The sequence below is a fragment of the Lepidochelys kempii genome, chromosome 1, assembly GCF_965140285.1.
Source record: "Lepidochelys kempii isolate rLepKem1 chromosome 1, rLepKem1.hap1, whole genome shotgun sequence".
NCBI lineage: Eukaryota > Metazoa > Chordata > Testudines > Cheloniidae > Lepidochelys > Lepidochelys kempii.
The window spans coordinates 224,276,327-224,302,023 of record NC_136380.1 but is presented as its reverse complement, the minus strand read 5'-3'; the positions used below and the strand labels follow the sequence as shown (position 1 = coordinate 224,302,023).

At 40.5% G+C, this 25,697-nt stretch overlaps 1 protein-coding gene across 1 annotated transcript in view; it reads right to left on the bottom strand.

Annotated features, from left to right (window-relative positions):
- Positions 1 to 25,697, bottom strand: part of LOC140907760 (potassium voltage-gated channel subfamily KQT member 1) — a 744,183-nt gene that overhangs the window by 296,844 nt on the left and 421,642 nt on the right. Inside the window, exons 16-18 of the mRNA XM_073334512.1 lie at positions 5,305 to 5,380; positions 1,560 to 1,654; positions 479 to 519 (exon numbers count right to left, since the gene is read on the bottom strand). Of these exons, the coding sequence (XP_073190613.1) occupies positions 479 to 519; positions 1,560 to 1,654; positions 5,305 to 5,380 (212 nt within the window). The remainder of the gene's footprint in view (positions 1 to 478; positions 520 to 1,559; positions 1,655 to 5,304; positions 5,381 to 25,697) is intronic.

The following is a 25,697-nucleotide window of genomic DNA, read 5'->3' as shown; positions in this document are numbered from 1 at the left end:
TTCAATAGTAACTCAGACATTCAGAATCCTAAATCCCATTGACTTTCAGTGAGACTGATGCTTCTAAGTGCCTAAAGTCACTCTGCAAAAATAGGACTTAGGTGCTTTTGAAAATGTTGATCCTAAATCCAAACCCATAGAATCTTTCAGAAAGGAAGAGACCTTTTTAAGTGTAAATGACATATATCCAAGCCCAGCCAAAATGGTTTAGAAAGCAGTTTGATATGGCAAATCTTATAGTAAGAGAAGTTTTCAGGCCTCTTTGTCCTGGTACACATTTTTAACAGCTGTACTCAATTTCTGTTTAATCCCAGCAGCCCTACATGAATGCCAGGTAGCAATCCTTCTGCAGCTGTACTGGGCCTATTAACTGCGTCCAGCAATTGACTGTATGATTGGTCTACATTAGTCTACCAACAGTTATTTCCACTGAATGATGGAGCCACTCATGTTACAAAAATATATATAGTCATCATACCTGGAAGAAAAAGACCAGGCTTCCCTAAGGAATGATCCAATCTGAAAAGAAAACAGACAATCATTTTAGTTTGCCAGCAGCAGAATTATCATACAACTTATTGTTTTCTGCTTGGAATAGTACACATGCATATTTTACATGCAAAAGAACAGTAGTTTTAAATCAACAGCAAGGCAAGTGAAAATGCTGGTCTTGCATGACTGGATTTACATACAGTCAGCAGTCTCGCCCTTTATACATTGCTATTTGTTGGAATAAAGCTGCATTGATACTGTGGTTTTCCAGAACACTGATATTTTATTTATTTCTTCTGTTTTCGTTTTATAGCTAAAGCAATTTAGACCTGTATTGCACTGAATCCAGTAACTATGAATATCCAGACAAGATGGCTTCTTAATAATATTCATAACTGTTCCCTGAATCACACAGAGACAGGGTGTTGTTTTTTTTAAATCATTTTATTTTGAAAAAAGTAGACCCTATCCTGCTCAGTAGGAATTTTGCCACAGGCCTCAGTGGGTGAAAGATCTGGTTCTGGTGTCCTCAGTAACTCATCAATGCACTACAAAGAAAAAAAACAAACCTATGCTGAAAGCCAGAAGTACATGTTTAAGGCAAAATTTCACATGATTGATTCAATAGTTGAGAAAGTATGTGACAGAAAAGTAAGCAAGCAAGAGGAGTAATTGTGGGAGAGGAAAGGGGAAGAAGAGGAGATTCAGATAGACAGGCAAGCACAGGTGAAATAATGATTTCTCCCAACCATGGAGAGTCATAGAGAGGAGACAGAAAGGGAAGTCACTATTGGAAGAGTTTTTCTTTTGTGAGAACTGATCAGAAATGCTCACAACCTGCAATAAATTTCACACTATTGACCTCAATTTCTTTTCTTCCCTTTTGATTTTTTGGGGAGGATGTTGACTGTATACAAAAAAGGTTAAAAACTGACTAAGTCAAACCTTGCAGATATCATGATCCCAGCTTGCAATTTTTGACAATTACTGTTCATTAAGTACACGTCTCTTCTAAAGCCAGCCGGCACCAGAGAAATCAAATATTTGATTAGACAGACAGGGCATACCTTCTTTGAAGTTCTTTTATGCGAACCATCATATTAAGGTGTCCTTGAGAGTACTGTTCAATTACATCGCGTACATCATACGGTTTTCGAGCTTGCTGTGAAAGGAGTAATATGAGAGACTGTGTCATACCTCTTGTTTTACATCACTCATTTATATCAGTTGGACCATCAGTTTTCATCCTCTAGAGCTTTTTTTGTTTTGCAAAGTTCTCTGTAATTACTGAAAAATATGTTATTCTTAGAAATTACAGAAGTGCATATTCAGCACAGGAACATGGCTGAGCGATACCCATTACTGTCAATAAGAGTCACACCTTTACACTGTCACATGTTGACAAAAATACTGGAGCGTCATAGTCCAGTTTAAGCACAGAACGCCACAGTATGTAATTTAATGAAGGTTACATGTGTGACTTTCCTCAGCTTATTACAGAACCATATAGACGTCATTCTGTCATTATTCCCAACAGTAAAGAGAAGCCCAATTCATAAAGCTTGGATCCAGATTCAAACTCTTCCAAACTTTGGGGATGATTAGTGACAGGGTTTTGGTCTAGATCATTGGTGCGATAGGAGCTTCCTCAAAGCTTGACAGTATTTAGATTTGGAGTTGGTTTGGGCCCATATCTACCCACACGTCCAGATGCAAAAAGGAACAACTAAGATTAAAAATAGAAGTGAAGCTACAAAGGCAAAAAGGCTAAAACTACGGGGTTTCTCTGACTTTTCCTTTTTCTAAGCCTGAGTCCAGCTGCTGCTGCTAACTGCCAGTTGCTGGATATGGCTCCTGAGACAGAATTTAAAAATAAGCTTGGGTAATTTGCATAAAAGGATGCGATTATAAAAGGTGCAATATGGACAAATTAGGGGAGGAAAAAGCTGATCTGCTTTTGAAAATATAAGCATTTTCGGAGTCATCAGCCCAGTGGGAAATATGGGGCAAGATGTCTGCCTTTTGGCTTTGGATCAAGAACAAAAAGGTACACGGCAAATCTAGTAATTGAAAATAACTGAAAACAGCTCATTAGTCATCTTGTTGTCTGTTTCCACTCTGCCACAGCTTCAGCCAGAGCCATTAGCATGCACCATTGCACACATGCACAGAACACCTACAGTATGTGTTGGAGTCATGCTTGGAAGGCAGCCATATCGAAATTTCAAATAAAAAGCATGCAACTGGAGTGGAAACAAAGCCTGTAAAATGAAGAAGCAAAAGCTCTTAATGACAAAATATGCTTCTCGTGCTCTTCAGTCAGTAGTTACCTGTAGCATTGGTTTCAACAGGGCTTAGAGTTTTGTTGTTATGTGTAGGGGTATATGTGTGTGTGTGTGTTTAAAGCTTTCAATTTATTGCCATACCACCCCCTCTCCCCCCTGGCTTTCTCAGCTACATTTGTAGTAGACGCTGACACATCACTATTTCTGGCCAGAAAAGCAGGCTATTGTCTTCCCCCAGAGAAACAGTGCCAATATCACTCTTTGGATTGACTGGCAGGGGTGCTTTGAGTGCATTTTGGCTAATTCTCTCTCTCTTCTTTTGGACACTCTCTATTTACAGATGATGCATGGCCCAGAGCCTAAATGTACAAAGTTTTTTATTTTTAAATATGTGTTACCATGTGCATAATTAATTCTCCTCATTCCCAATAAAATTTCACTTCCCCTCCCTAAAACTCTCTTTATCCCTGCTACCAAATCATCAGCACTAAAGCCTTGTGTTGTAAAGTACTCTAAATTGAATGCTGCCTGAGCCCAGTCTAAAGTTTGGAAAGAATCAAGATTAAAAAAAATCCCTCTCCTATTCTTTTTCTTCCATTTTTCCAGTAGCCCTCCTTAGACCTGAACATCATATGCCCTTGCCAATTTCTGGAACAGCGTCCACAGACGTGCCTCAACTAAACACAATCCCTTCTCAAGTTCTGACTGAAAAATACTACAATATACCGTACAACTAGGGGAAGGGTATAATGGAGACCCCCAGGAAAATTTGGCAAATTTGGCAAAACTCCCTGAGCCCAAGTAATCAGGGCCAGCCTTACGGGTGGGCGATGTGGTCAGGGTGGTGCTGTGCCCCAGAGGCAAGGAGTAGGGCAGGCCTGGGGTGCAAGGCCGCAGAAGGGAGTTCAGGGCAATGTGGGGAGGTAGTGTAGCCCGGGAGTGATGGGGTGGAATGATGGAGAGGCAGTGGGGCCAGGGCTGATGGGGGATGGGTGGAAGGCCGGGGGAGGCAGCGTGGCCCAGGGGCAATGCGGGGTAGGTAGGGAGGCGGCAGGGGAGCCAAAATACAAGTTTACCCAGGGCACCATTTTCCCTAAGGCTGGCCCTGCAAGTAATTCTCAGACTCCGCAATACTGGGCTTCTTTCCTCCTTAATTTATCCTTGGTCCAGACCATTTGGACTCAACATTCTAAATCCATCTCAAATTCAGTGTCTTTTGAGTAAAGACATTCGAGCACATCTGAAACTCAAGTCATCTGTATCTGAATTCCCCAAATCTATCTCCAACTCTGGTCTACCTTAGCCTATGTTTTGTATCCGTAAGTCATCTGAATATTGATTTCCCAAACTCATCTAATACACAAAGACTTCTAAGCTAGGATATCTTTAAAAAAAGTTACAAACTCAGGTCCTTTGGTTCTGAACATGGCAATCTCATCTCACATTTCTGACCCTTGTGATTACATTTGATCTTAGCTCAAAAAGCCGAGAAGCTTAGGGCTTAAGTCAAACCTGCTTGAAACCTAGTCTCTCCATATTCTCTCTTTTTTATTTTTTATATCACCTCAAAAATCGTATGAAAACTATTAATTAATGGACTGTGTGGGAAACTTGTAGCCAGATTTTTAGAAGTAATTAGCCTCCACATATTTTATTGAACTTCGTGGGCGCTGGAAGTACTCAGCGCCTTTGAAAATCAGGTCACTAGTTACTACAAGAAGAAGATCATAATTAAATTAATACTAAAAGTGCTATTGTAATGGGAAATTAGGGAATTAGACCTTAGGCAGGTGAATGAAAAAGAGTTCCCAAAGTGACAAGCGATTTTGGGTGCTTCAAATTTTGGATGAATAACTTGAGAGTCCTTAAAGAAAGTGAATGTTCAGAGAGTGGACGCTCAGTACTTTCTGAAAATCAGGCCCCTTTAAGATGTCTTAAGTTGGGCATTCAAAACCATTAGTCATTTTGGAAAATCTTGATCGTGATTTTGAAATCAACATTGTATTATATACTACTAAAACAATTAAATCTATTTTGTTGCACTCAAACTATTCTCCAGTCTATTTTTCAGACGTTTACTAGATGATCATCACATAAAATTCATATACAACTGCATTGTAGCAGGACCCTCTATGTAGTCTTTTCTGTTTGTTAAACAATACACATGAGCATATTGATAGTTTTATAAGGATAGTTTCAAAAGGAAAAACCTGATAATTTTTAAACTACTCTAGAAATTAAAGGTGCAACAAAAAAAGATGAGTGAAAAAGAATGATGGGGCTGATTCTAGAAATGCTGAAGTGTTCTGGAGCACTACACTGACGTTAACTAGGAGTTCTGTACAATTGTGAAATTTGCCCCTATGTAGAAGGCAAGCATGAAGCCTAGTGTTTAAATACATAGGCCTTTTCCCAGCCTTGTGCTAAAGGGCCAATTGCACCCACTGAGCATTTTCAAAGTCCAACCCATTGTTCCCCCCCTTGCTTATCTTTCTCATTTGTCCCTCTTGTTAATATTGCTGCTTACCTGAAATTTTCTTCTGGCTACAAAATATTGCATTCTCCTTATGACTTTGACAGCTATTCGGTGTGCTTCAGTTAACCTGCCGAATAAAACACACAAAAAGAAAAAAAAAAAGAAAGAAAAATAACAGAAGATGACTGTAAGCAATGAACTACAACATGTCCTAATACTTTTCTACAATGCAAATTTATAACACAATATATTTAGCACATATGCCTCTTTTGTTCCATTGCCTTGCCTTCTTCTATAGTTCTGGCTCTAAGTAAAATAAATTGATAAGAGAGACAGTAGAAGCAGGTGTACAAAGATAAAATGTGTGGGGGATTAGACAGGATTACTGTCATTGCATATAACTGGCATCAGTTCGAAGAATGTGAAATGTTTTTAGAACCATGACCACATTCCTTATTTTGCTTTTATTGAATGGTTGCCCATGAGCTCCAGAGCATGGAAATTAAGTCCTTTGAAAAGTGCTTTGATTCTTCGGAGGAGGGGGGCAGGAGGAGAGAACAACAAACCACAAGATTTGAAACAAGCCTAACACAACACACATACATATATTACATACTATGTGTGTGTGTGTGTGTATCTGTATGAACAGATACATAGACACCCCCCACACTCATATATAACAGTTACACACATATATCAATATCATATCACACACAATATATTTAGCAAATATCATCCTCCCAATCATTCAAAATTGGTGAGATGAGCAAAGTTGTATTTATCCTCCCAAGCTGGCGACACTGCTCAGAGGGCAATACTCTATGTTGACATCATCACTGACATCTGATGACAGCCTTGAAAAGGCCAGCCAGCATGGTGACTGGATCCGCCAAGTATCCTGAAAGCAGAGCCAACTGCCTCTCCCCTACCGTCACTCACTGGGGAAAGGAGCCGGCAGGCGGCCCTGGTTTCTCCTGCTCTGAGGTGCCCCTTTCAGAGTGAAGGCCTTAAAGACGTAATGATTTCAGTGCATTACAAACGAAATAGTGCCCATACCAAAGCAGCACTTTAAAATTGTTCGTTGATTAAATCATTCCTGTTGATTTGGCAATGTACCACAATCTGAGGAATATATTTTTTTAAACCTCAGGGAAATATTTTACTGTTATTTCTATCTAAGCAAGTCACTATTTGCAGTTTAAAAATATATATTTATACACAGAGTGTCTGTATGAAATGTGTATATATACACAATACAACCCCCTCCCCAGCAAATTGTATAGACATAAACACACAGAGAGAGCATTGCAGAGTCAAAAAATTAAGCAAGTGAGCTGGATTCCAAAACTTCTTGTGTGTCATCAACAGAATTGTTATGTTCCAATCATTAAACAAGTGCCACTGACAGCTTACTAGTAGTTTGGCCTATAGGACCTTTATTATGACAAAAGGAAAGCACCGAGCTTGGCTCACAGAGCTCCAGCTAAGATTGTATGGCTTGTGATTAAGAGGCAAATGTCTTTTTGTCTGTAAACTAAGTACATTTGATACAGAAATCGTCGACAGTTACTAAACACAATGCAATTTTAAAAAGAGTAGCACCCCAGAACCCTAAACATTACCTACAGGTAATGAGAGCCTGAAACAAACATCTAGATCTGGATATCCTGATATCTGTATGCACCTATAGGCAGGGCCGTCCCTAGCCATTTTGGTGCCCTACGCAGCCCCCCAGGCTGTGTGGGGCTCCAGGCCTCCGGGAGGGTGGGGGAGAGAGACTGGCCCCAAGCCTCTGCGGGGGGAGGGGCTGGAGGGCAGGGGGGAAAGCCCCCCCCCAGCCCCAGGCCGCTCCGCTCCCCTGGCTCCCAGCCTTGGGGGGCTAGGGGGAACTGCCCCCCAGCACTTGCTGGTGGCGCAGCTGAGAGCCTGGGGAGAGGAGCAGGCTGGGGCCAGGTTGCTCCACTTACCATATGGTGAGTGCAGGCCTGACCCCTGCAGAAGTCCTCAGTGGAGTGGGGGCGGGGCTGGAGCAGCACGCAGCTGCGCAGGGCACCAGGAAATGTGGTGCCCCAAATTTCCTGGTACCCTACGCAGCTGCGTACTTTGCATATGGGTAGGGACGGCCCTGCCTAGAGGGTTCATTAAGTGCAGTACAAGGAAATGGGTTCTGCAAGGCAAAACCAGCTCCAAACAGATACAGCCAATAGAAAATAGACATGGGTGAAGTCCTTTAAGTCCAATCCTCCCCTGTCGGCAAAGATCTGTTCCCTACAATACATTCTCTAGTGCACTGTCAAGTTTTAAATGTCTCAAGTGATCAAGTTGCCCTTTGGAGGCTATTACACAATTTAACAGGCCCCACTACTAGAAAAGGGTATTTATTTATGAAATAAAGTAAGAGAAACACCCGATTTTAATACAAAGACATTCAGTGTGGGATTTTCAAAAGGACTCAGTATTGACCAGACTCTGCTCCTAATGGTAAAACTCCTACGGACTTCACTGGGAGCACGATGGGGCTGAGTGCTTTTGAAAATCCCATCCATATCTGGAGAGCAAATTATTGCTCATATTTAATGATCCCTAGCTGTGAAACAGAAGCACAAACATATGAAATTCTATTTTAGTGGGAAAAAAACTACAGCATGAAGAGGTGCACATCCAGAGCTGAGATATGTATGTTATCTGAATTACCCCAATAAATCCATAGACACATACTGTCTCCTGAAGATACACATTTAACTGCTACACCCTAGTGGTGAGTGATATTCTGTTCTTAAAAATCATGTTACCCTTGAATGCTGGGTAACCACACTCAACATTGATTTTGAATAGAAAAACATCTATTGTGGGGTTAGATGATGCAGATGGATCTAAATTGCAGTGCAAGTCATATACCGTACAGTTTTGTAAGGAAACAGGCCCAATGGTGCCAGAACCAGAGGGAGGGGAGCAGGGGACCATGCCCTCCCCCACTTTTTAACATGGACATAGTTTGGGGGACAGGAGGTGGTGTTGCTCCCCAAACTGCAGGCCTTGTGCAAGTGCGGAGTGCCCCCCCAAACTGCACCCTTGCCCACTGGCCCCCAAATTATGCCCAAGTTAAAAAGCGGTCCCATGGCCTTCCCAGTTCCGGCACCAGTGGCCCCCCTCTTCTACAAAGGTTCCCGTGCCCTTGAACAGGCCCGTCTACAAAGTTATGAATTCCCAAGCTTTGATCACTTTGAGTCACAGCCTAAAATGTTTTTTGCAGTTAGGACTAAGTTGTGGCTATTAGGCACTGCAAAGGGGATGATGCAGAGCCTGGCATACAGGTCTTCTTAACTGTTTCTTCTCTGTCCCCCAGTGGTGCACCTGAACTGCTTCTTGTACTGTCCCCACCCTGCACTTGCATATGCACACACCTGCGCATTCATACACACACAGGCAAAGGACAATCTGGTCTTTCACTTAATATTTTGATATGTAAATTACTTGGCCTTAATATAGCCTTCTGCACAAATCTGTAATGACAGACTCATTTCTGTAAACATTATGCGTGTGTAAAGTACCTTTCACCCAAGGATCTCAGAGGCACTCCACAATACAAAACATTAATTAACCTCTTAACCCCTTTCTCTAAGCATTGTTATTATTATCCCTATTTAGATTGAGACACAGAGTTTATGTCTGTTATCCAAATGTACTGTGAGTTAGTGGCAGATCTAAGAACAGAACGCCGGAGTCCTGATTCCCAGTCCTCCGCTTTAAGCTCTAATTCAGGAAAGCATTTAAGCAGGTGCTCGAGTCCCATTGACTTGTTAAGCACATGCTTAAATATTCTCCTGAATAAGGATGCTTTCCTGTAACAAGGCTTTAAATGATCATATGACACACCTTTCATAATCGAGATTTACTTTTAATTAAATTCCTTTATATTTCTTTGTGTTATTTATTCTTGTAATTGTAGCCTTTTTCAGTTAAGGTTTTTTATTTAATATTGTGAATAGTTCTGAAAAAAGCAGCTGTGGGTTACTGTCTAAGAAGAGAACTTTACGGTTTTTTAAAAAGGAATTTTATGTCAGGGATCACTGATGAAACTGGGTCCCAAATGTGTCACGTGTAGTCAATTCATACACTAAAAATAATTATTTGGGGCAATCAAAACTAGATCTGTACTGATTTTTTTCAGTATTTGTTTTCAATTTTTCTATAAAAAAACCACTCAGACCAGAGTAAATACCTTTATGTATATATGGTATGAATAGGTATAGGAATGTATACCTAAAGGTATGAATATATATATATATATATATATATATATATATATTCATATCTTTAGGTATACATTCCTATACCTATTCATATATCCTGGGTGAACCCCATAGTGATAATGCTTCAGGGATGACAAGGAAGCCGTGATCACGCCCAGAAACTCATTCATCCAGCTTCTTAACATTAAATGTAAAAAAGAAACACTCAATAGCCCCATCATTAATGCAAACTTAAGCATCAACAGCAAAATTAATATTTACACATTGTACATCCTGTAAACTTTATAGTATGCAATTTATGATAAAAATTGAGCCAGTTGAGGAGCTTCATGGTTGTCACTGTGCTGGACACCTTAGAAACTCAGAGGGGCCAAGTGACAGCAGGGAAAAAATCAATCCAAGTCACAGGAAATGAGCACTTGAGCTAAATAAGAATAAAAATCTGTGTTAACTCTCAGCATTATAGTGCCTATGAAACTGTTGAGAAGTTCTGATTCTATCCAGCAGAGGGCAATGACATACATGCAGAGGCTACTGAGCATACTATGAAGTTGTTTTGTAATTTCCTCGGACATTTTTATGTGCAAAACCAAGCAAAAGCAACAGTCCTCATTAAGTACAATGTCCAGGCTGAGTCAAGTTTTGAAGTCGTTATTTTTGCAAGAGTCCCATTCAAAAGTGTGTGGTTAGAATTTTATCATCAGGCAAAAGTGTATTTTTTCACTCTCTCGAACTCAGAAACAGCTGAAGGATATTGTTGAAGCCTTCCCCAAAACATTTGCATTTTGGCGTAGAACAACAAAGGAAAATTTCAGTCCAAGTGGTGACAGTACTGGAAAGTTATGAGCACATAAAAACAAGAGCCAATAATGGAAACTTTTTTCATCTTTAACTATAATGGGTACTACCTCTGCTGCAGTAATATAGACTTGGATCTATAAATAGACCCTGACATCATCTTTAGGTATGTCCTTGAGACAGGCCCAAAGCCTCGGGCTAATTTGCACAATAGTGAGCGTCCCTTACCTCTTTGCAAATTGGCTCCTTCACAAGCTAACCAGTTTGAAGGACAGTCATACCTATTGTGTGGGGGTGGTGAGGGGGGGACTCTCATAGATCCAAGAGCCTCTCTCCCCCTAGGCATTGCCTGTGGAGCTGCTAGCACATAGGTGCCGTGGGTTGGGGAAAGAGAGAAGGGGGATGGGGGCGAAACAGGTCTTTATTTTATGAGCACACCATTCTGCAAAATGTTGATGTTGAGTGGCTGTGCCCTCTTGCCAACAACTAATCTGGTGGATAAGGGGCAAAGGGCCCCCTCTTTACTGGCTGACATAGTTTTCCCCTCCTTAGGATTTGAATACATCTGTGTGGCTACAGAGCCTGGCTGGACCGCACAGCTGTTGGAGGCACCATGGCCCCATGTTTGGGTCCTTAACATGTGGCACAGAGAGTATTATGAAAAGTTGCTACTTTTAAGTTAGAAAACTTGGACACATTAAAAAATTTTAAATAAAGAAAGGAAGTAGCCCAAGTCAAAGAAGCTGAACATTTTCAATTTAAAAATTTAAACCAATGGGGAAAGAGGTAGATAATCCAATCCAAAACTCCTCTGGAAACTATTCATGAACTTTTTTTTTTTTTTTTAAATACCACTTGGTTAAAAATATAGCTTAGCCAGCTCAAGCTCCCTTCTTTCATAGTTTACATCCAGTCTGATAACTTTCAGCCTGATGTGCATTGAAACAGCCAAGTAATATTTTTAGGTGGAAAAGAGGGTTTATAGTAGACCTGGGAAGGACCCTAAACGAGAGAAGTACGAGAGAAGTATTCCTTTCTAATGCTGAAGCACAACAGGAGTCTCAAAAGCACTACTGGCTATTGATTTCCCTGTGTATGCACCTTTCAATCCGGAAGGTTTTTATCCTTAGCAGTCACTTAAAATGTAGAAATAAAGGAAGGGTTTTATCCAGGATGTCCTGTTTTTATGGCTGCAGATAGCGAAATATACATTCCACAGTGATTTTCCTGCAGTTTATTCAGGTGTCGTGAATTAAAGGAGCTATTTAGTGTAACCTACTGCTTTGATCAAGTACTGTGGCAAATAAAGGCCACTTCATCTAGGTTAATTACAGCTCTCTGACCCAATTTGCAAAACTAGTTTGAGGATACACACTTACAGTACCATATTTACTCAGATTACTGCGGAGATTAATTCATTTCTTACATATGGCTGCTTAACAGCAAAAATGAAAAAAAAATCATGCTAGCTCTGTCTTTATACTGGGTCTTTGAATAACGCCATAATTCCTGCCTGTAGCGACATATGATATCTTTTCTGGGGTTTTTCACCTGACTTCATTTTTTTAAATCAGCACAAACATAGACTAGGTCAGGGATTGCAACTGAAAAATAAAGGAGTATTCTGAACTCCTCATTCCTATATTTGCCTTTTTGTTCTCCTACCATGTTTTACCAAAAGTATCTACTTTCATTTGCTGTAGCTGTGAAAGGGCTTTGAATCTCAAATCATTGCTGTAATTTTCCCTCACATATACAACTGCCAAATACAGATGAATATTTTAGCAGCTAAAACAGAAGGGAGGCCTTGGATGAGATTAATGTCAAAAGTATGATCAGAAACAAAACAAAGCAAAAGGAAAACTTCAGACTCATAGGGCTCAACTCTGCCTTCAGCTGTGAGAAGCATGGGGCTCTTGTTAACTTCAGAGTGAAGATCTTCCATTAAGCTTCAATTGACTCCCATTAACTGAGCCTAGAATTTAGCACATGAAATTTGTAACAGGAGCTCCCACTCTTTGGATAATACTCAAAATATTTGAATTAAAAAATAATGTAAATAATGTGGGATGATGCAAACTATAGCCTCAAAGTTGCAAGTTTGGCAACTTTGCAAACTTGCTGTAAAGACAGTGTGGGGTCCAATCACATGGAGTCACTTTCAGGATCAGGATCTTTAACAGGTAGCGGGGGGTGGGCAGCAATATCATTACAAGATTAGGAATAGAAAAAAAGAAAACTGTTTCTTTATTGGTGGGGAGAGATGTTTAAATAACTGGAAAAATAAAAATGTCAAAAAAAGAAAATGGGTCTCATCCTAAAAATAAATAATAAAAAAAAATGTTGGTTTCAGGTTGGCTGAGCCAGACATTTCACGCTTTGTTTACAGCTCAGACAGAACACAAGGTCTGTGTTGATCCTGGATATTTTTATCTACCAAGATCAGAGAAAGCCAAAACTAGAACCTTACAGGTGAACCCCTTCAAATGGTTCTGGTCCCAGAGCTCATTCAACGCTAGAAGTAGCCTTTCAATGTGACTGCAACTTCTTGAAAAAAAAAAAAGTCAGTCTTGTAGCATTTCATTTAAACCTCGTGAAAACATCATGATCACCTGATTAGAGGGCCTATAAAGGCAGCAAAGGAGCCAGCCAGTGGAACAGGAGCCAGCAAACAGAGCTGAAATCAGGAGCATTTGAGTGGGAGTTTATAAGGGGAACTTGGGAGAGGAAGTGTGTGGCGTTCTACTTCTGCTTTGGTGTTTGGTTGGTTGGTTTGTTTTTGTTTTTTTTCTTTTCCTTGACAGGAGCTTAGGCAGGAAGGCTATGACAGACACAGAGACAGCAGTGGTAGTGACCCAGTGAATGGAAGAGATAATGAAGATGACCAGATGTGAAAGCTGCGGGATGTACATGATCCTGGAGCAGGTACCCAAAAAGAGCTTTGTTTGTATGGATTGCCTCCTGATAGAGCTGATGGAAGAGAAGATCCAAGGTTTGGAGATGCAGGTGGAAACTATCATTGAGTTTTGAAAGGGATTTAAGCAGATGATGGAGGGAAAACAAGAGGAGGTGGAAGGAAAAACTCAAGACTCTCAGATGCAAGCTGGACTGGGGACTGTGAGGGGAGACTGCCAGGTGAGGAAAGTGGCCAGTGGAAGCATGTGACTATGAGAACCAAGCAGATGAAAAGACTGGCTAGCAAAGGAGAAATAGAGTTCAGGTTTTCTGAGTTGGAAAATGAAGAAGGGGCACAGCAGGCAGTAACAGAAGATGGGAGGGCAAAGGAGAAGAGAAAAGTAGCTAGTCCCCCAAGAAGAGGGGAAGAGTCAATGTAGATACCCAGAGTGCAGAGGCCCAGGAGGATACAGGTTGACTTACAGAAGATTGCAAGGGAGAACAAAAGACAAGACAGAAAGAACAGGAGGAAGGCCAGAGAATTGCACGAACACCAGGAACAGGCCAGTCTCAGTGACTGGTGACTCCCTACTAAGAAGAACAGACTTGCCTGTCACCAGAGCTGATCAGGAGAACAGAAGGGTGTGCTGTCTGCCAGGAGCTAAGACACAGGATGTGGACCTGAGGCTGAAGAGAATCCTAATGGGAGCAGAAAAAAATCCATCTTCACATAAGAAAAAATGATACTGCCAAATTCTTCCTAGAATACATGAAGGGAGACTATGCCAGGTTAGGGAGGTTGCTTAAAAAAATTGAGGCTCAGGTGATCGTCAGTGGGATTCTACCCTTCCCTAGAGAAGGAGAATAAAGGCGAGACAAGATCATGATGATCAACAGATGGCTCGGGCAGTGGTGCTATAAGGAGAGCTTTGGGATGTTCAACCACAGGGACAGAGGACTGTTCTCATGGGATGGACTCAACCCGAGCAGGAGGGAAATAGACTTCTGGGATGGAGGTTGGCACAACTGACTAAAAGAGCTTTAAACTAGGAATCTGGGGAAGACAATTGGTAGATGCTCATGTAATCTCCGTGCCTGATTCTAATATCGACTGTGAGGAAAATCAGATAAGAGAGATAGCAATGAAGAAAGAAAGCACAAGGGGTAGAGAATGGACATTAAGAGGAAAGATAGTGCCAATACCAAAGAAGCTAACAGTCAGGTAGGCGATAATGGCAGTAGAGTGATTGTACCCAATCAGGTGAGGAATCTTGGCAAAGCCAAGCAAAAACAACTAATATCTCTATGTCAATGCAAGGAGACTGAATAACAAACTGGAGGAACTAGAACTACTGATGAAGGAAGTTAAACTAGGTATTACCGAGATAACATAAACATGGTAGATAAAAGTCATGACTGGAGTACAGGTATTGAAAGGTATGTGCTGTACAGGAAAGAGAGAAATAAAGGAAATGTGTGGAGTAGCATTGTATATTAATGATGAGGTAGACTATGAAGAAATTAAAATTGATGGAACAGATAAAATAGACTGAGTAAAACCATTTTGGGGAAGAAAGTTACTGGAGGGTCCCCTGGGATAGTGTTTGGGGTATGCTACAGACCCCCAGGACCTGTTGTGGATATGGATAGAGACCTTTTTAATGAAATAAATACTAGTGGGAATTGTGTGATTATGGGAGACTTTAACTTCCCAGATGTAGATTGGAGGACAAGTGCTAGCAATAATAGTAGGGCCCAGATTTTCCTACATGTAATAGCTGACAGATTTATCCACCAAATAGTCTCAACCAACAAAAGGTCACACCATTTTAGATTTGGTATTGGAGACTAGTGAGCACTGATTGTTAGGAGACATCCTGGATTCTAGTGATCATGAGCTAATTCAGTTTAAACTAAATGGAGGGATAAACAAAAACAGATCTGCAACTAGGGTCCCTGATTTCAAAAGAGAAATCTTTAAAAAAATTAAAGGGATGGAGTTAGGGAGGTGGACTGGACTGAAGAACTCAAGGACGTTAGTGTAGAGGAGGCTTGGAATTATTTTAAATCAAAATTGCAGAACCTATTTGAAGCCTGCATCCAAGCAAAGGGGAAAACAATCATAGGGAAGGGATGTAGACCAAGCTGGATGACCAGGCATCTCAAACAGGTGATTAAGAGAAAGCAGAAAGCCTACAAGGAATGGAAGATAAAACAGATTAGCAAGAAAAGCTAGCTCCTGGAGGTCAGAAAGTGTAACGATAAAGTAAAAGCCAAAAGCCAAAAAGCCAAGCAGAGTTGGACTTTGCAAAGGGAATGAAAACCAATAGTAAAAGGTTCTATAGCCATATAAATAAATAAATACATAAAAAAAACATGGAAAGAAGAAGTGGGACCGCTAAGCAGCACTGAGGATGGGGTAGAGATTAGAGATAATCTAGGCATGGCCCAACACCTAAACAAATATTTTACCTCAGTTTTTAATAAGGCTAATGAGGATCTTAGGACAGCGGCAGGCTGACTAATGGGAATGAAGATATGGAAGCAGAAATTACCACATCCAAGGTGGAAGTCAAATTTAAACAGTTTAATGGGACTAAATTGGGACTCCTGGATAATCTTGATCCAAGAATATTAAAGGACCTGGCACATGAAATTGCAAGCTCAAGAGCAAAGATTTGTAATGAATCTGTAAACTCGGGAGTGGACTGGAGAATTGCTAATATAGTACTTGTTTTTAAGAGAAGAAAAAAAGTGATCCAGGAAACTACAGGCCTGTTAATTTGACCTCACTTGTATGAAAGGTCTTGGAAGAACTTTTGAAAGAAAAAGTAGTTAAGGACATAGAGGTAAATGGTAATTGGGATAAAATACAACATGGTTTTACAAAAGGTAGATCGTGCCAGACCAACTTGATCTCCTCCTTTGAGAAGATAACTGATTTTTTAGACAAAGGAAATGCAGTAGATTTCCAGTAATCTACCTGGATTTCAGTAAGGCATTTGATACAGTTCCACATGGGAAATTATTAGTTAAATTGGAAAAGATGGGGATTAATATGAGAACTGAAAGATGGATAAGGAACTGGTTAATGGGGTGACTACAAAGGATCGCACTGAACAGTGAACTGTCAGGCTGGAGGGAGGTTACTAGTGGAGTTCCTCTGGGACTGGTCTTGGGACCAGTATTATTTAAAATTTTTATTAATGACCTTGACATAAAAAGTGGGAGTGTGTTTAATAAAATTTGCAGATGACACAAAGTTTGCAGGTATTGCCAATACGGAGGGAGGACTGGAATATCTTAGAAGAAGATCTGGATGACCTTGAAAACTGGAGTAATAGAAATGGCATGAAATTCAATAGTTCAAAATGTAAGTTCATGCACTTAGATACTAACAAGAATTCTTGCTATAAATTGGGGATTTATCAGTTGGAAGCAACAGAAGAAGAGAAAGACGTGGGTGTATTGGTTGATCACAGAATGAGTATGAGCTGCTAATGTGATTCAGCTGTTAAAAAAGCGAATGCAGTCATTGGAAGCATCAGGCAAGGTATTTCCAGTATAGACAGGGAAGTATTTGTACCATTGTACAATACACTGGTGAGACCTCATTTGGAATATTGCATGCAATTCTGGTCTCCCATGTTTAAGAAAGATGAATTCAAACTGGAACAGGTGCAGAGATGGGCTACTAGGATGATCCACAGAATAGAAAACCTACCTTATAAGAGGAGACTCAAAGAGCGTGGCTTGTTTAGCATAACCAAATGAAAGATGAAGGGAGATATGATTGCTGTCCATAAATACATCACAGGGATAAATAGCAGGGAGGGGGAAGAATTATTTAAGTTAAGCACCAATGTTAACACAAGCACAAATGAATTTAACCTGGCCATCAATATGTTTAGACTTGAAATTAGATGAAGGTTTCTAACCATCAGAAGAGTGAAGTCCTGGAACAACCTTCCAAGGGGAATATTGGCAGTAAAAACCCTAATTGGCTTCAAGACTGAGCTTGATAAGTTTATGGAGGGAATGGTATGAAGAGACTGCCTACAATAGTAGGTAGCCAATTTGTGACTGCTAGTAGCAAATATCTTCAATGGCCGTTAATAGAATGCTAGCTGGGGAGGGCTCTGAGTTACTACAGAGAATTCTTTCCCATGTGTCTGGCTGGTGGGTGTCGCCCACATGCTCAGGGTCTAACTGATCACCATACCTGTGGTCAGGAAGGAATCCCCCCCTCCCCCAACCCCGAGTCAGATTAATGGAGACCTTGCAGGGTTTTCACCTTCCTCTACAGCATAGGGCACAGGTCATTTGCAGGTTTAAACTAGTGTAAATGGTGTACATTTCTCTGTAACTTAAATCATAATGTGAGAACTTCAGTAACTCAGTCAGAAGTTATGGGTCTATTACAGGTGTGGGTGGGTCAGGTTCTGTGGCCTGTAACATGCAAGAGGTCAGACTAAATGATAATGATGGTCTCTTCTGGCCTTAAAGTCTATGAGCAGAAACCTCAAGAGGACAGCTTGAAAATTCTGGTGCAGTCCAAATGAAATGCAATCCCTAGTCATGACTCAGACACCAACATAGCTGATCCCTAGTCTAAACCAATTCTGATACGAATACCTCTTCTTCAGGTCATGCATAAATCAAAATGTGATGAAATATCATGGCAACCTCTCAGAATGTAGTGCTGGATGCAACCTGTATGCTTTCTTACCCAGTGCTTCACCTATATATGCTGACAGTCTTGATTTAGGCAGGATTGTCCCAGGTTTTTTTCCCAACGGCATCCTGAGATACAATCCCAGCCAAAATCTCAAAAAGCGTGGCAGCTACGGTGCTTGTTGAAGGCTTCACTGATGGCCCTCCATTACTAGGGTCCTCTATGTAGAGACTGGTGGTTAGTTGGGAGTTGTTACTCCCACCCAATGCCCCAGATGTTACTTTGTTGTGAGTTCTTTCCAGTGAATACATGGAATATAATGGATGCCGCTCAGCTCATTAGAGCTACCTACTTCCTCTCTACACTGAACAGCACCTGGGTGAGTGATGTAGAGTGAGAAAGGAAGCAGATTCCCTGCAGCAGTAGTTCCAGGAACATGGACAGAGAACAAACCGGGGACAGAGGCAGGGAATTAATTGTGAAGAGAAAATCTTTTGGAGGAGGAAGGATGGAGACAATCATTTATGGGGGAAATTGGGCAGATAGTCCATTGGCAGAGGGAAACAATGATAGGGGACAGAAAGTGAGGGAGATGACCCTGAAGTTGCCCATGAGCACAGTGGAAGGGGCAGCAAACTACGGAGCCTCTCCCAAGAAAATAACTGAAGGCAGATGGAGTTTATTGGTTGAGGAGGATTGTGTGGGGAAGATGGCATCTGAACTTCTGGATGTTTATGTGAGCCCCAAGTCTTTAAAAAGAACAGGAGTACTTGTGGCACCTTAGAGACTAACACATTTTTTGAGCATAAGCTACTGATTTAAGACATTAGTTTATTAGTATTTCAACAATATCACAAAAGTGTATTTATTGGGGAAGGAGAAGGGATGTTCAGATTTGGTCCCCTAGTAATTAAGAAGCATATGTAAAGAGGTAATCTAAATTCACCACCAAACATGCATACAATTCACCTGCAGCTGGGCACCAACCAGCCACAGAACAACAATTTATCTGAGGAATTGTCCCTGATAACAAAAATAAAAGTTGGCTATTTTGGCTGTGTCTTGCCCCGTGGTTTTGTTTTCTTTCATTCTGTTTCTTTCATCCCTTCCTACACTATCAGAGCAAACAAGATGATTTCATAGAGGTATCTTTTCCCTGGGAAACTAGAATTAAAGTGAGATTTTTTTTCCCCCCTCTGAAGTGAGCAAACTGCTTCTGGACACTGCTGAGAGAGGAACAACTGCTACCATAACTGGCTGAATTACAGAAGTCACATAAATTATTCTAAATCTGGCCACTAGTTGGGTTAGTGGAATCCTCTGACATCATTGGCTTCAATAATTTCCCCTAACCTTATCCTCTGAATTTATGTGATGCTCACTTCCTTGAATCCCTGGCAGCCAAACAGATTCTGATCAATATTCACAAATTTTTGCCCCATCAGTTAAGACTGACATTGATCCTATCTGGGCAAATTTATTATTCGATTCACTTATCCTTGGGATTTTGTCCCAAATATTTAAACAACTTGTTATAATTTATACAAAATGAAATAAATACATTATTGGTTAGTAAAAGGTGCCAGAGACACAGTCGTTGAGACCAATGTGCTCTATTTTTCCAGACTCCAGGTGCAATAAATGTATCATCATGCCCATCAATCTGCTGACCTGACAGAATCACCCCTAGTAATAGAAAGATTGTTCCATATCCAGGCTTATTCAGTTCTTGACCTTTCTGGTGAGACTAGCAGGAAGGATGACAAGCAATTGTGCCTCTTACAATAGAAGATAAGATGTTGACAACTATCCACTGGGAATTGGATTGAGGCCACCTTCTTCATTTTGCTCTGGTTTATTCCTTTTTTAAAAAAACAACAACCTGTTATTGAGTTCCTATTGTGTGTCCAGTAAAGAGTTCATTTCCCTCTTCTCTGTATTCAACATTTATGGGAACAATGCTGAGTTCTTAATATACGTCAGTGATTGAGCATTATATTGACACTTCACTGATTTCTGTCATGAAAATAAAATGCCTGGCAAAGACAGAGTCTCTGAAACACCAGTTTGTTTGGGTTCATTAATTTTAATTCCTACCTTGCCTGCACAGAAACTGGATCACAGTCAAGTCAGGGAACAGTTCTAAGAATTAAAACTTTAATGGCTTTCAGGCAGCTCAGGGCTTTATATTTCTTTTAAAAATAAATAATTGCTCTGCATTATATACCATTAGGGACTTAAACTGCAGGTACTAAGGAAAAAGTTTTGTATGACGTGTTTAAAAATGCAAAATACTAACTACAAATTATATATATCAAGTATAAAATACAGCTATCTAAGGCTTAGGTGGTCCCCATTATTATAAAATCAGAGCAGCTCAGAAACAATAATGGATTTACAGTAGAACACCAGAGTTATAAACTGACTGGTCAACCACACACCTCATATGTAACCACAAGTACACAATCAGGAATCAGCAAAGGCAAAAAAAGAAAAAGCAAATACAGTAGAGTACTGTGTTAAACGTAAACTACCCCAATAATAAAGGGAAAGCACCATTTTTCTTCTGCACAGTAAAGTTTCAAAGCTGTATTAAGTCAATGTTCCATTGCAAACTTTTGAAAGAACAATAACAATGTTTTATTCAGAGTTACAAACAACTCCATTCTCGAGGTGTTCGTAACTCTGAGGTTCTACTGTATTCTCATAGCATGAATGTAAGGTAGGAAAGTATTATCCCCATCATCTTAATGAGAAACTGAGTCAGAGAGAGCAACTGACAATAGCACATTGGGTACCGAGTTCTTTCAGAAATCTAGCCGTAAGTGTCACAATGGGAGTTGCTACCTGTAGAGCACTTTGAAAATCTGGCCCTCATTCAGGTGCTTACATGGAAGCATCTAAATAAGCGCTGACAGAAAAAGTCTCTTGCCCCATTTGGCTTCCTTTTAAAAAAGGTAACATCCACCCCTCTTTGGGATCTAGAAGGAAATTTGTTCGACTCAATATGTAAACATTGGGATTCATTTCCACATTTTCAATCCTTTCAGAAATTAGGATGTGTAAATAGAACCATTGCCTGGATTTTGTTTAACCCGATTAAGGCCATGATTCAGCAAAACACTTAACTTTAAGCACATGCTTAGGTATTCTGCTGAATCAGAGCCATTGTAGTCTATTATGAGCTGTGGTTTATACTCAGTAAAGGTAAGATCCTGCAACTGGATCTGAATGGGCACAGGTATCCACCCAGGTGGTTATCTTAGATATCAGCTGAGTAGTTACTATAACTAGTTTAGTAGTTAGAGCAGAGGATACAGATGCGGGACACCTGGGTTCTATCTCAGTTTGGCCTGTGACTCGCTGTGTGATCCTGGGCATGTCCCTTACCCTCTCTGTGCTTTAGTTGATACATTTGTAAAATAGGTACAAAACATACCTGCCTCAGAAGAGTCATGAGGCTTAATTCATTAATGTTTCTAAAGCACTTTGACATCCCCGATGAAGAGCTTTAAACTGGTGAAATGGCTGAACAGGAAAAAAAAAACCCACTGATCACCAATCCCTCAAGGATTAATGGTATATCAAAAAAGTAAGATAAATCAGCAGCCAGAAAATGAACAGAAAAACATCCCAACTCCCAATAAAATGATGGGGTCTAAATTAACTGTTACCACTCAAGAAAGAGATCTTGGAGTCATTGTGGATAGTTCTCTGAAAACATTCACTCAATGTGCAGGAGCAGTGAAAAAAGTGAACAGAATATTGGAAATCATTAAGAAAGGGATAGCTAATAAGACAGAAAATATCATATTGCCTCTATATAAATCCACGGTATGCCCACATCTTGAATACTGCATGCAGATGTGGTCACCCCATTGCAAAAAAAGGCATACTGGAATTGGAAAAGGTTCAGAAAAGGGCAACAAAAATTATTATGGGTATGGAACGGCTGCCATATGAGGAGAGATTAATAAGACTGGGCCTTTTCACCTTGGAAAAGAGACGACTAAGGGGGGATATGATAGAGGTCTGTACAATCATGACTGGTGTGGTGAAAGTAAATAAGGAAGTGTTATTTATTCCTTCTCATAACACAAGAACTAGGGGTCATCAAATGAAATTCATAGGCAGCAGATTTAAAACAAACAAAAGGAAGTATTTTTACACACAACGCACAGTCAACCCGTGGAACTTCTTGCCAGAGGATGTTGTGAAGGCCAAGACTATAAAAGGGTTAAAAAAAGAACTAGATAAGTTCAAGGAGGATAGGTCCATCAATGGCTATTAGCCAGGATGGGCAGGGATGGAGTCCCTAGACTCTGTTTGCTGGGAATGGGTGACAGGGAATGGATCACCTGATGATTATCTGTTTTGTTCATTCCCTCTGGGGCACCTGGCATGGGCCGCTGTTGGAAGACAGGATACTGGGCTAGATGGACCTTTGGTCTGACCCAGTATGACCTTTCTTATGCTCAATTTTTTGGATGAAACCCCACTTTCATGATCCTTGGGTGTGGAGGCTAACCTTTCTGCAGGCTGACAGCCCTTCTCCTGAGCACCTGGGTCAAGGGAGAGAAAATCTGATCTGAATTAAATCCTTATTCATCAGGTACCTGGCAGTGTCACAGACACTGTAGAGCTGCAAAAAAAAAAAAAAAAAAAAAAAGTAATAATAATGTTGCGCTTGTCTACTCTGAAAGCCTGCTTCAATACTGCTTTCTGATTATTTTGATTAACTTGAACACTACCCTTCTAAAGTCTTGTGCTTTCCAGCAACACTGGTGTTCCCCTCAATGGTCTGCAATCTCATCTTCCTATACATGGTGCAGTTGCACTGACATAATCCTGCATTCCCTATTAAAACCTTTGAAGTCACTCTCTAATGTAAGATTAGTGTCATTTTTAAACATTTGCTGATTGATTCATGTATTCAATACCGTGATTCATTCGAGTACCAAGAACTGAGAAATACTACTTTGCAAACAGATAATAGTATATATATATATATATATATATATATATATATATAATATTTAAACAAGTGAATGTATGTTTTCCCCCTAAATGTTGGTGCCCTTTTAAACATGTTGCAGACTATACTGATCATATACATAACAATGGGCTATCACAGAAAACTGGGAGTAAGATGGAGACACTATCAACTTTAAGGTTTCTACACCATGTTTGGCATAAGAGCCTGCACAAAATTCTCAGACAGCAGCCACTCTCTTATTTTACTAATACCAAATATATAGAATATTTGTCACTGTCATTCTGTGGTTTCCAAACTGTTCATTATTGCAGCTCCTTTACAGATATTTTAAAATTTAGTGGCTCCCCACAACCAAATACCACTTTTTTTTTTTTATCAACTCAGGACATAAGATGCAAGAGAGACACTGTAGTTCAGACGGTTTTGCAATTTTATTCAACTACATACAGTTTGTTTAATTAGGGCTTGTCCTCACTACTGCGCTAAATCCGTGCCATTGTGATTGATGCAGCAGCATCGATTTAGCAGGTCTGGTGAAGATGTGATAAATCAATGGGAGAGCGTAACTAATCCACCTCAACGAGAGGCGGACGCTATGTCACCAGGAGAGTGTCCTGCCAACATAGTGTGATGCAGACAATGTAAATTACATTGCTCAGGGTGGTGGGTTTTTACACCCTTGAGTGATGTAATTTACATCGATTTAAGTGGTAGTGTAGACAAGGCCTTATATAATCCAGTTCTAATCCCTGTAATCCACAATTTAAAAACTAATTTGAAAATGGATTTTTTGGAATGTTTGGACACAAACTAAAATTCCAGTGAGAAGAATGGGTCTATTAAATACAAGTCTTTCAACCATTGTGCCTACTTTGACAAATCTCACATAACACAGAAGCTGAGCCATGTTGGCTAATACTGGTGGATATATCAAGCTGCAGTGCAAGATACCGACTCTTCGTAATTTGTTCTTGGACACAAGACACAAAAAATCCAAACATAACAGAACTATCATCAAATTGTCTACTTTTCTTTGTTCTTGGACACAAGACACAAAAAATCCAAACATAACAGAACTATCATCAAATTGTCTACTTTTCTTCCTTTTCTGTTTAACTTTATTAAAATCATCATCCTCTTCAGCCAAACGTTTGTTACACGTAGGCTTAGCAAAAGGTCAAAATAAGCACATTATAAAGACAAGACGCATTTCTCTCCCCCTTTTCCCCTTCCCCTATCAACCAGTGCTGGTGCTGCTGCCGCTGCCAGTGGTGGCACTGGGAGTCTCTCTTTGCCCTATCCTCCACCAGGGGGCTTTCAGCAGAGAGATTTCCTGCTCAGTGCTTCCCACAGCAGGGAGGTCTCTCTGGTGAAGGCTCCCTACAGGAGCACAGGGCACAGAGGGGCTCCTAGTGCCAGCAGCTGCAGCATCATAAAACACAGACCCACAATTAAGATGCAGGTGATTTTTAAGCCTAATTTAATAATCTGTTAATTAGGAAAAAATGGGCATATTGATTAAATTTCCAGCCAAACACTCCTGGCTCCCCCGCGAACTTTTCATGGTTCCCAAAGGGAGCCATGGTTCACAGTTTGGAAAGAACAGCTATAATTTATCATTTAAAAAAATCCTTTCATCAAATTTTGCGTAGAAGGCAATTAGGTTGGTCAGACCGCACTTGGGCCATTTCCTACTTGGGAGTTTTGCCCAAATTAGGTCTGCAGAATTTAACCTGTTATGGCAATTTTGGGAATTTTCCATTTGCTCATTGAGGAAAAACAAATTATTCTCAAATTGTGCATTTTTCTTTTGTCTTTGGTGAATGATAAAATCGACTTCAATTATATTGGTTTTGTCTTGCACACCGTTAGCACTGGCATGGGATGAGTAGAAGAAAAGGAATCATGTACCTGTAACTCATTTTTCTAAAATTACACTTTAGGGTGGGAAAAGATTTTTATTACAGCCGATTTAAAATTAGAATTTCTATCCCACAGGGTTTGTGATATTTCTGGATTTGTTTTCAATCTCAATTTGGGGTGGGGGGAAATCAAAAATTTAACATTCAACTGCCCAATGCCCTCAATCATCCCTGTGGATTGGGATTCCTGGCCAGACTAATTCTCCCATGATGCATCACAGCCACGTGATTCCCATGTTGCATCATGGGAGATGTAATCTGGCCAACGAGCACAGCTCGTTTCAGCAATGTTGGAGGCCACTTTTGAAAGCCTTGGTACAAAGGTATATTTAAAGGTATATTTATATTGGGGCACCATTTTATGCTGACATATTTTTACAGTCTGTTATCTGACAATGGAGTTCTTGTAACTTCCATTCTCAATCTATCTAATAAAAAAATTATGAAGGGTAGCACACTTGGAAACAGAAGTTCTCTGTTTATCCACAGAATGCGCATAGACCAGTGATGGGCAACCTGTGGACCATCAGGGTAATCCACTGGCAGGCAGCCAAACCATTTGTTTACATTTGCACGGCCACCCGAAGCTCCCAGTGGCTGCAGTTCGCCGTTCCTGGCCAACGGGAGCTGCGGGAAAAGGTGGCTAGTCTCGCACCACTTCCCGCAGCTCCCATTGTCCAGGAACGGTGAACTGAGGCCACTGGGTGCTGCAGGCAGCCGAGCAAATGTAAAAAAACAGTCTGGCGGCCCGCCAGCCGATTACCCTGACAGGCCACATGTAGCCCGTGAGCTGCATTTTGCCCACCACTGGTATAGACCATTCCCAATAATACCCCAAGTCCTCACAACAGTGACATGGTTTGGATTGCATTACAAACGCAAAACTCTGACCATGTTCATAAACC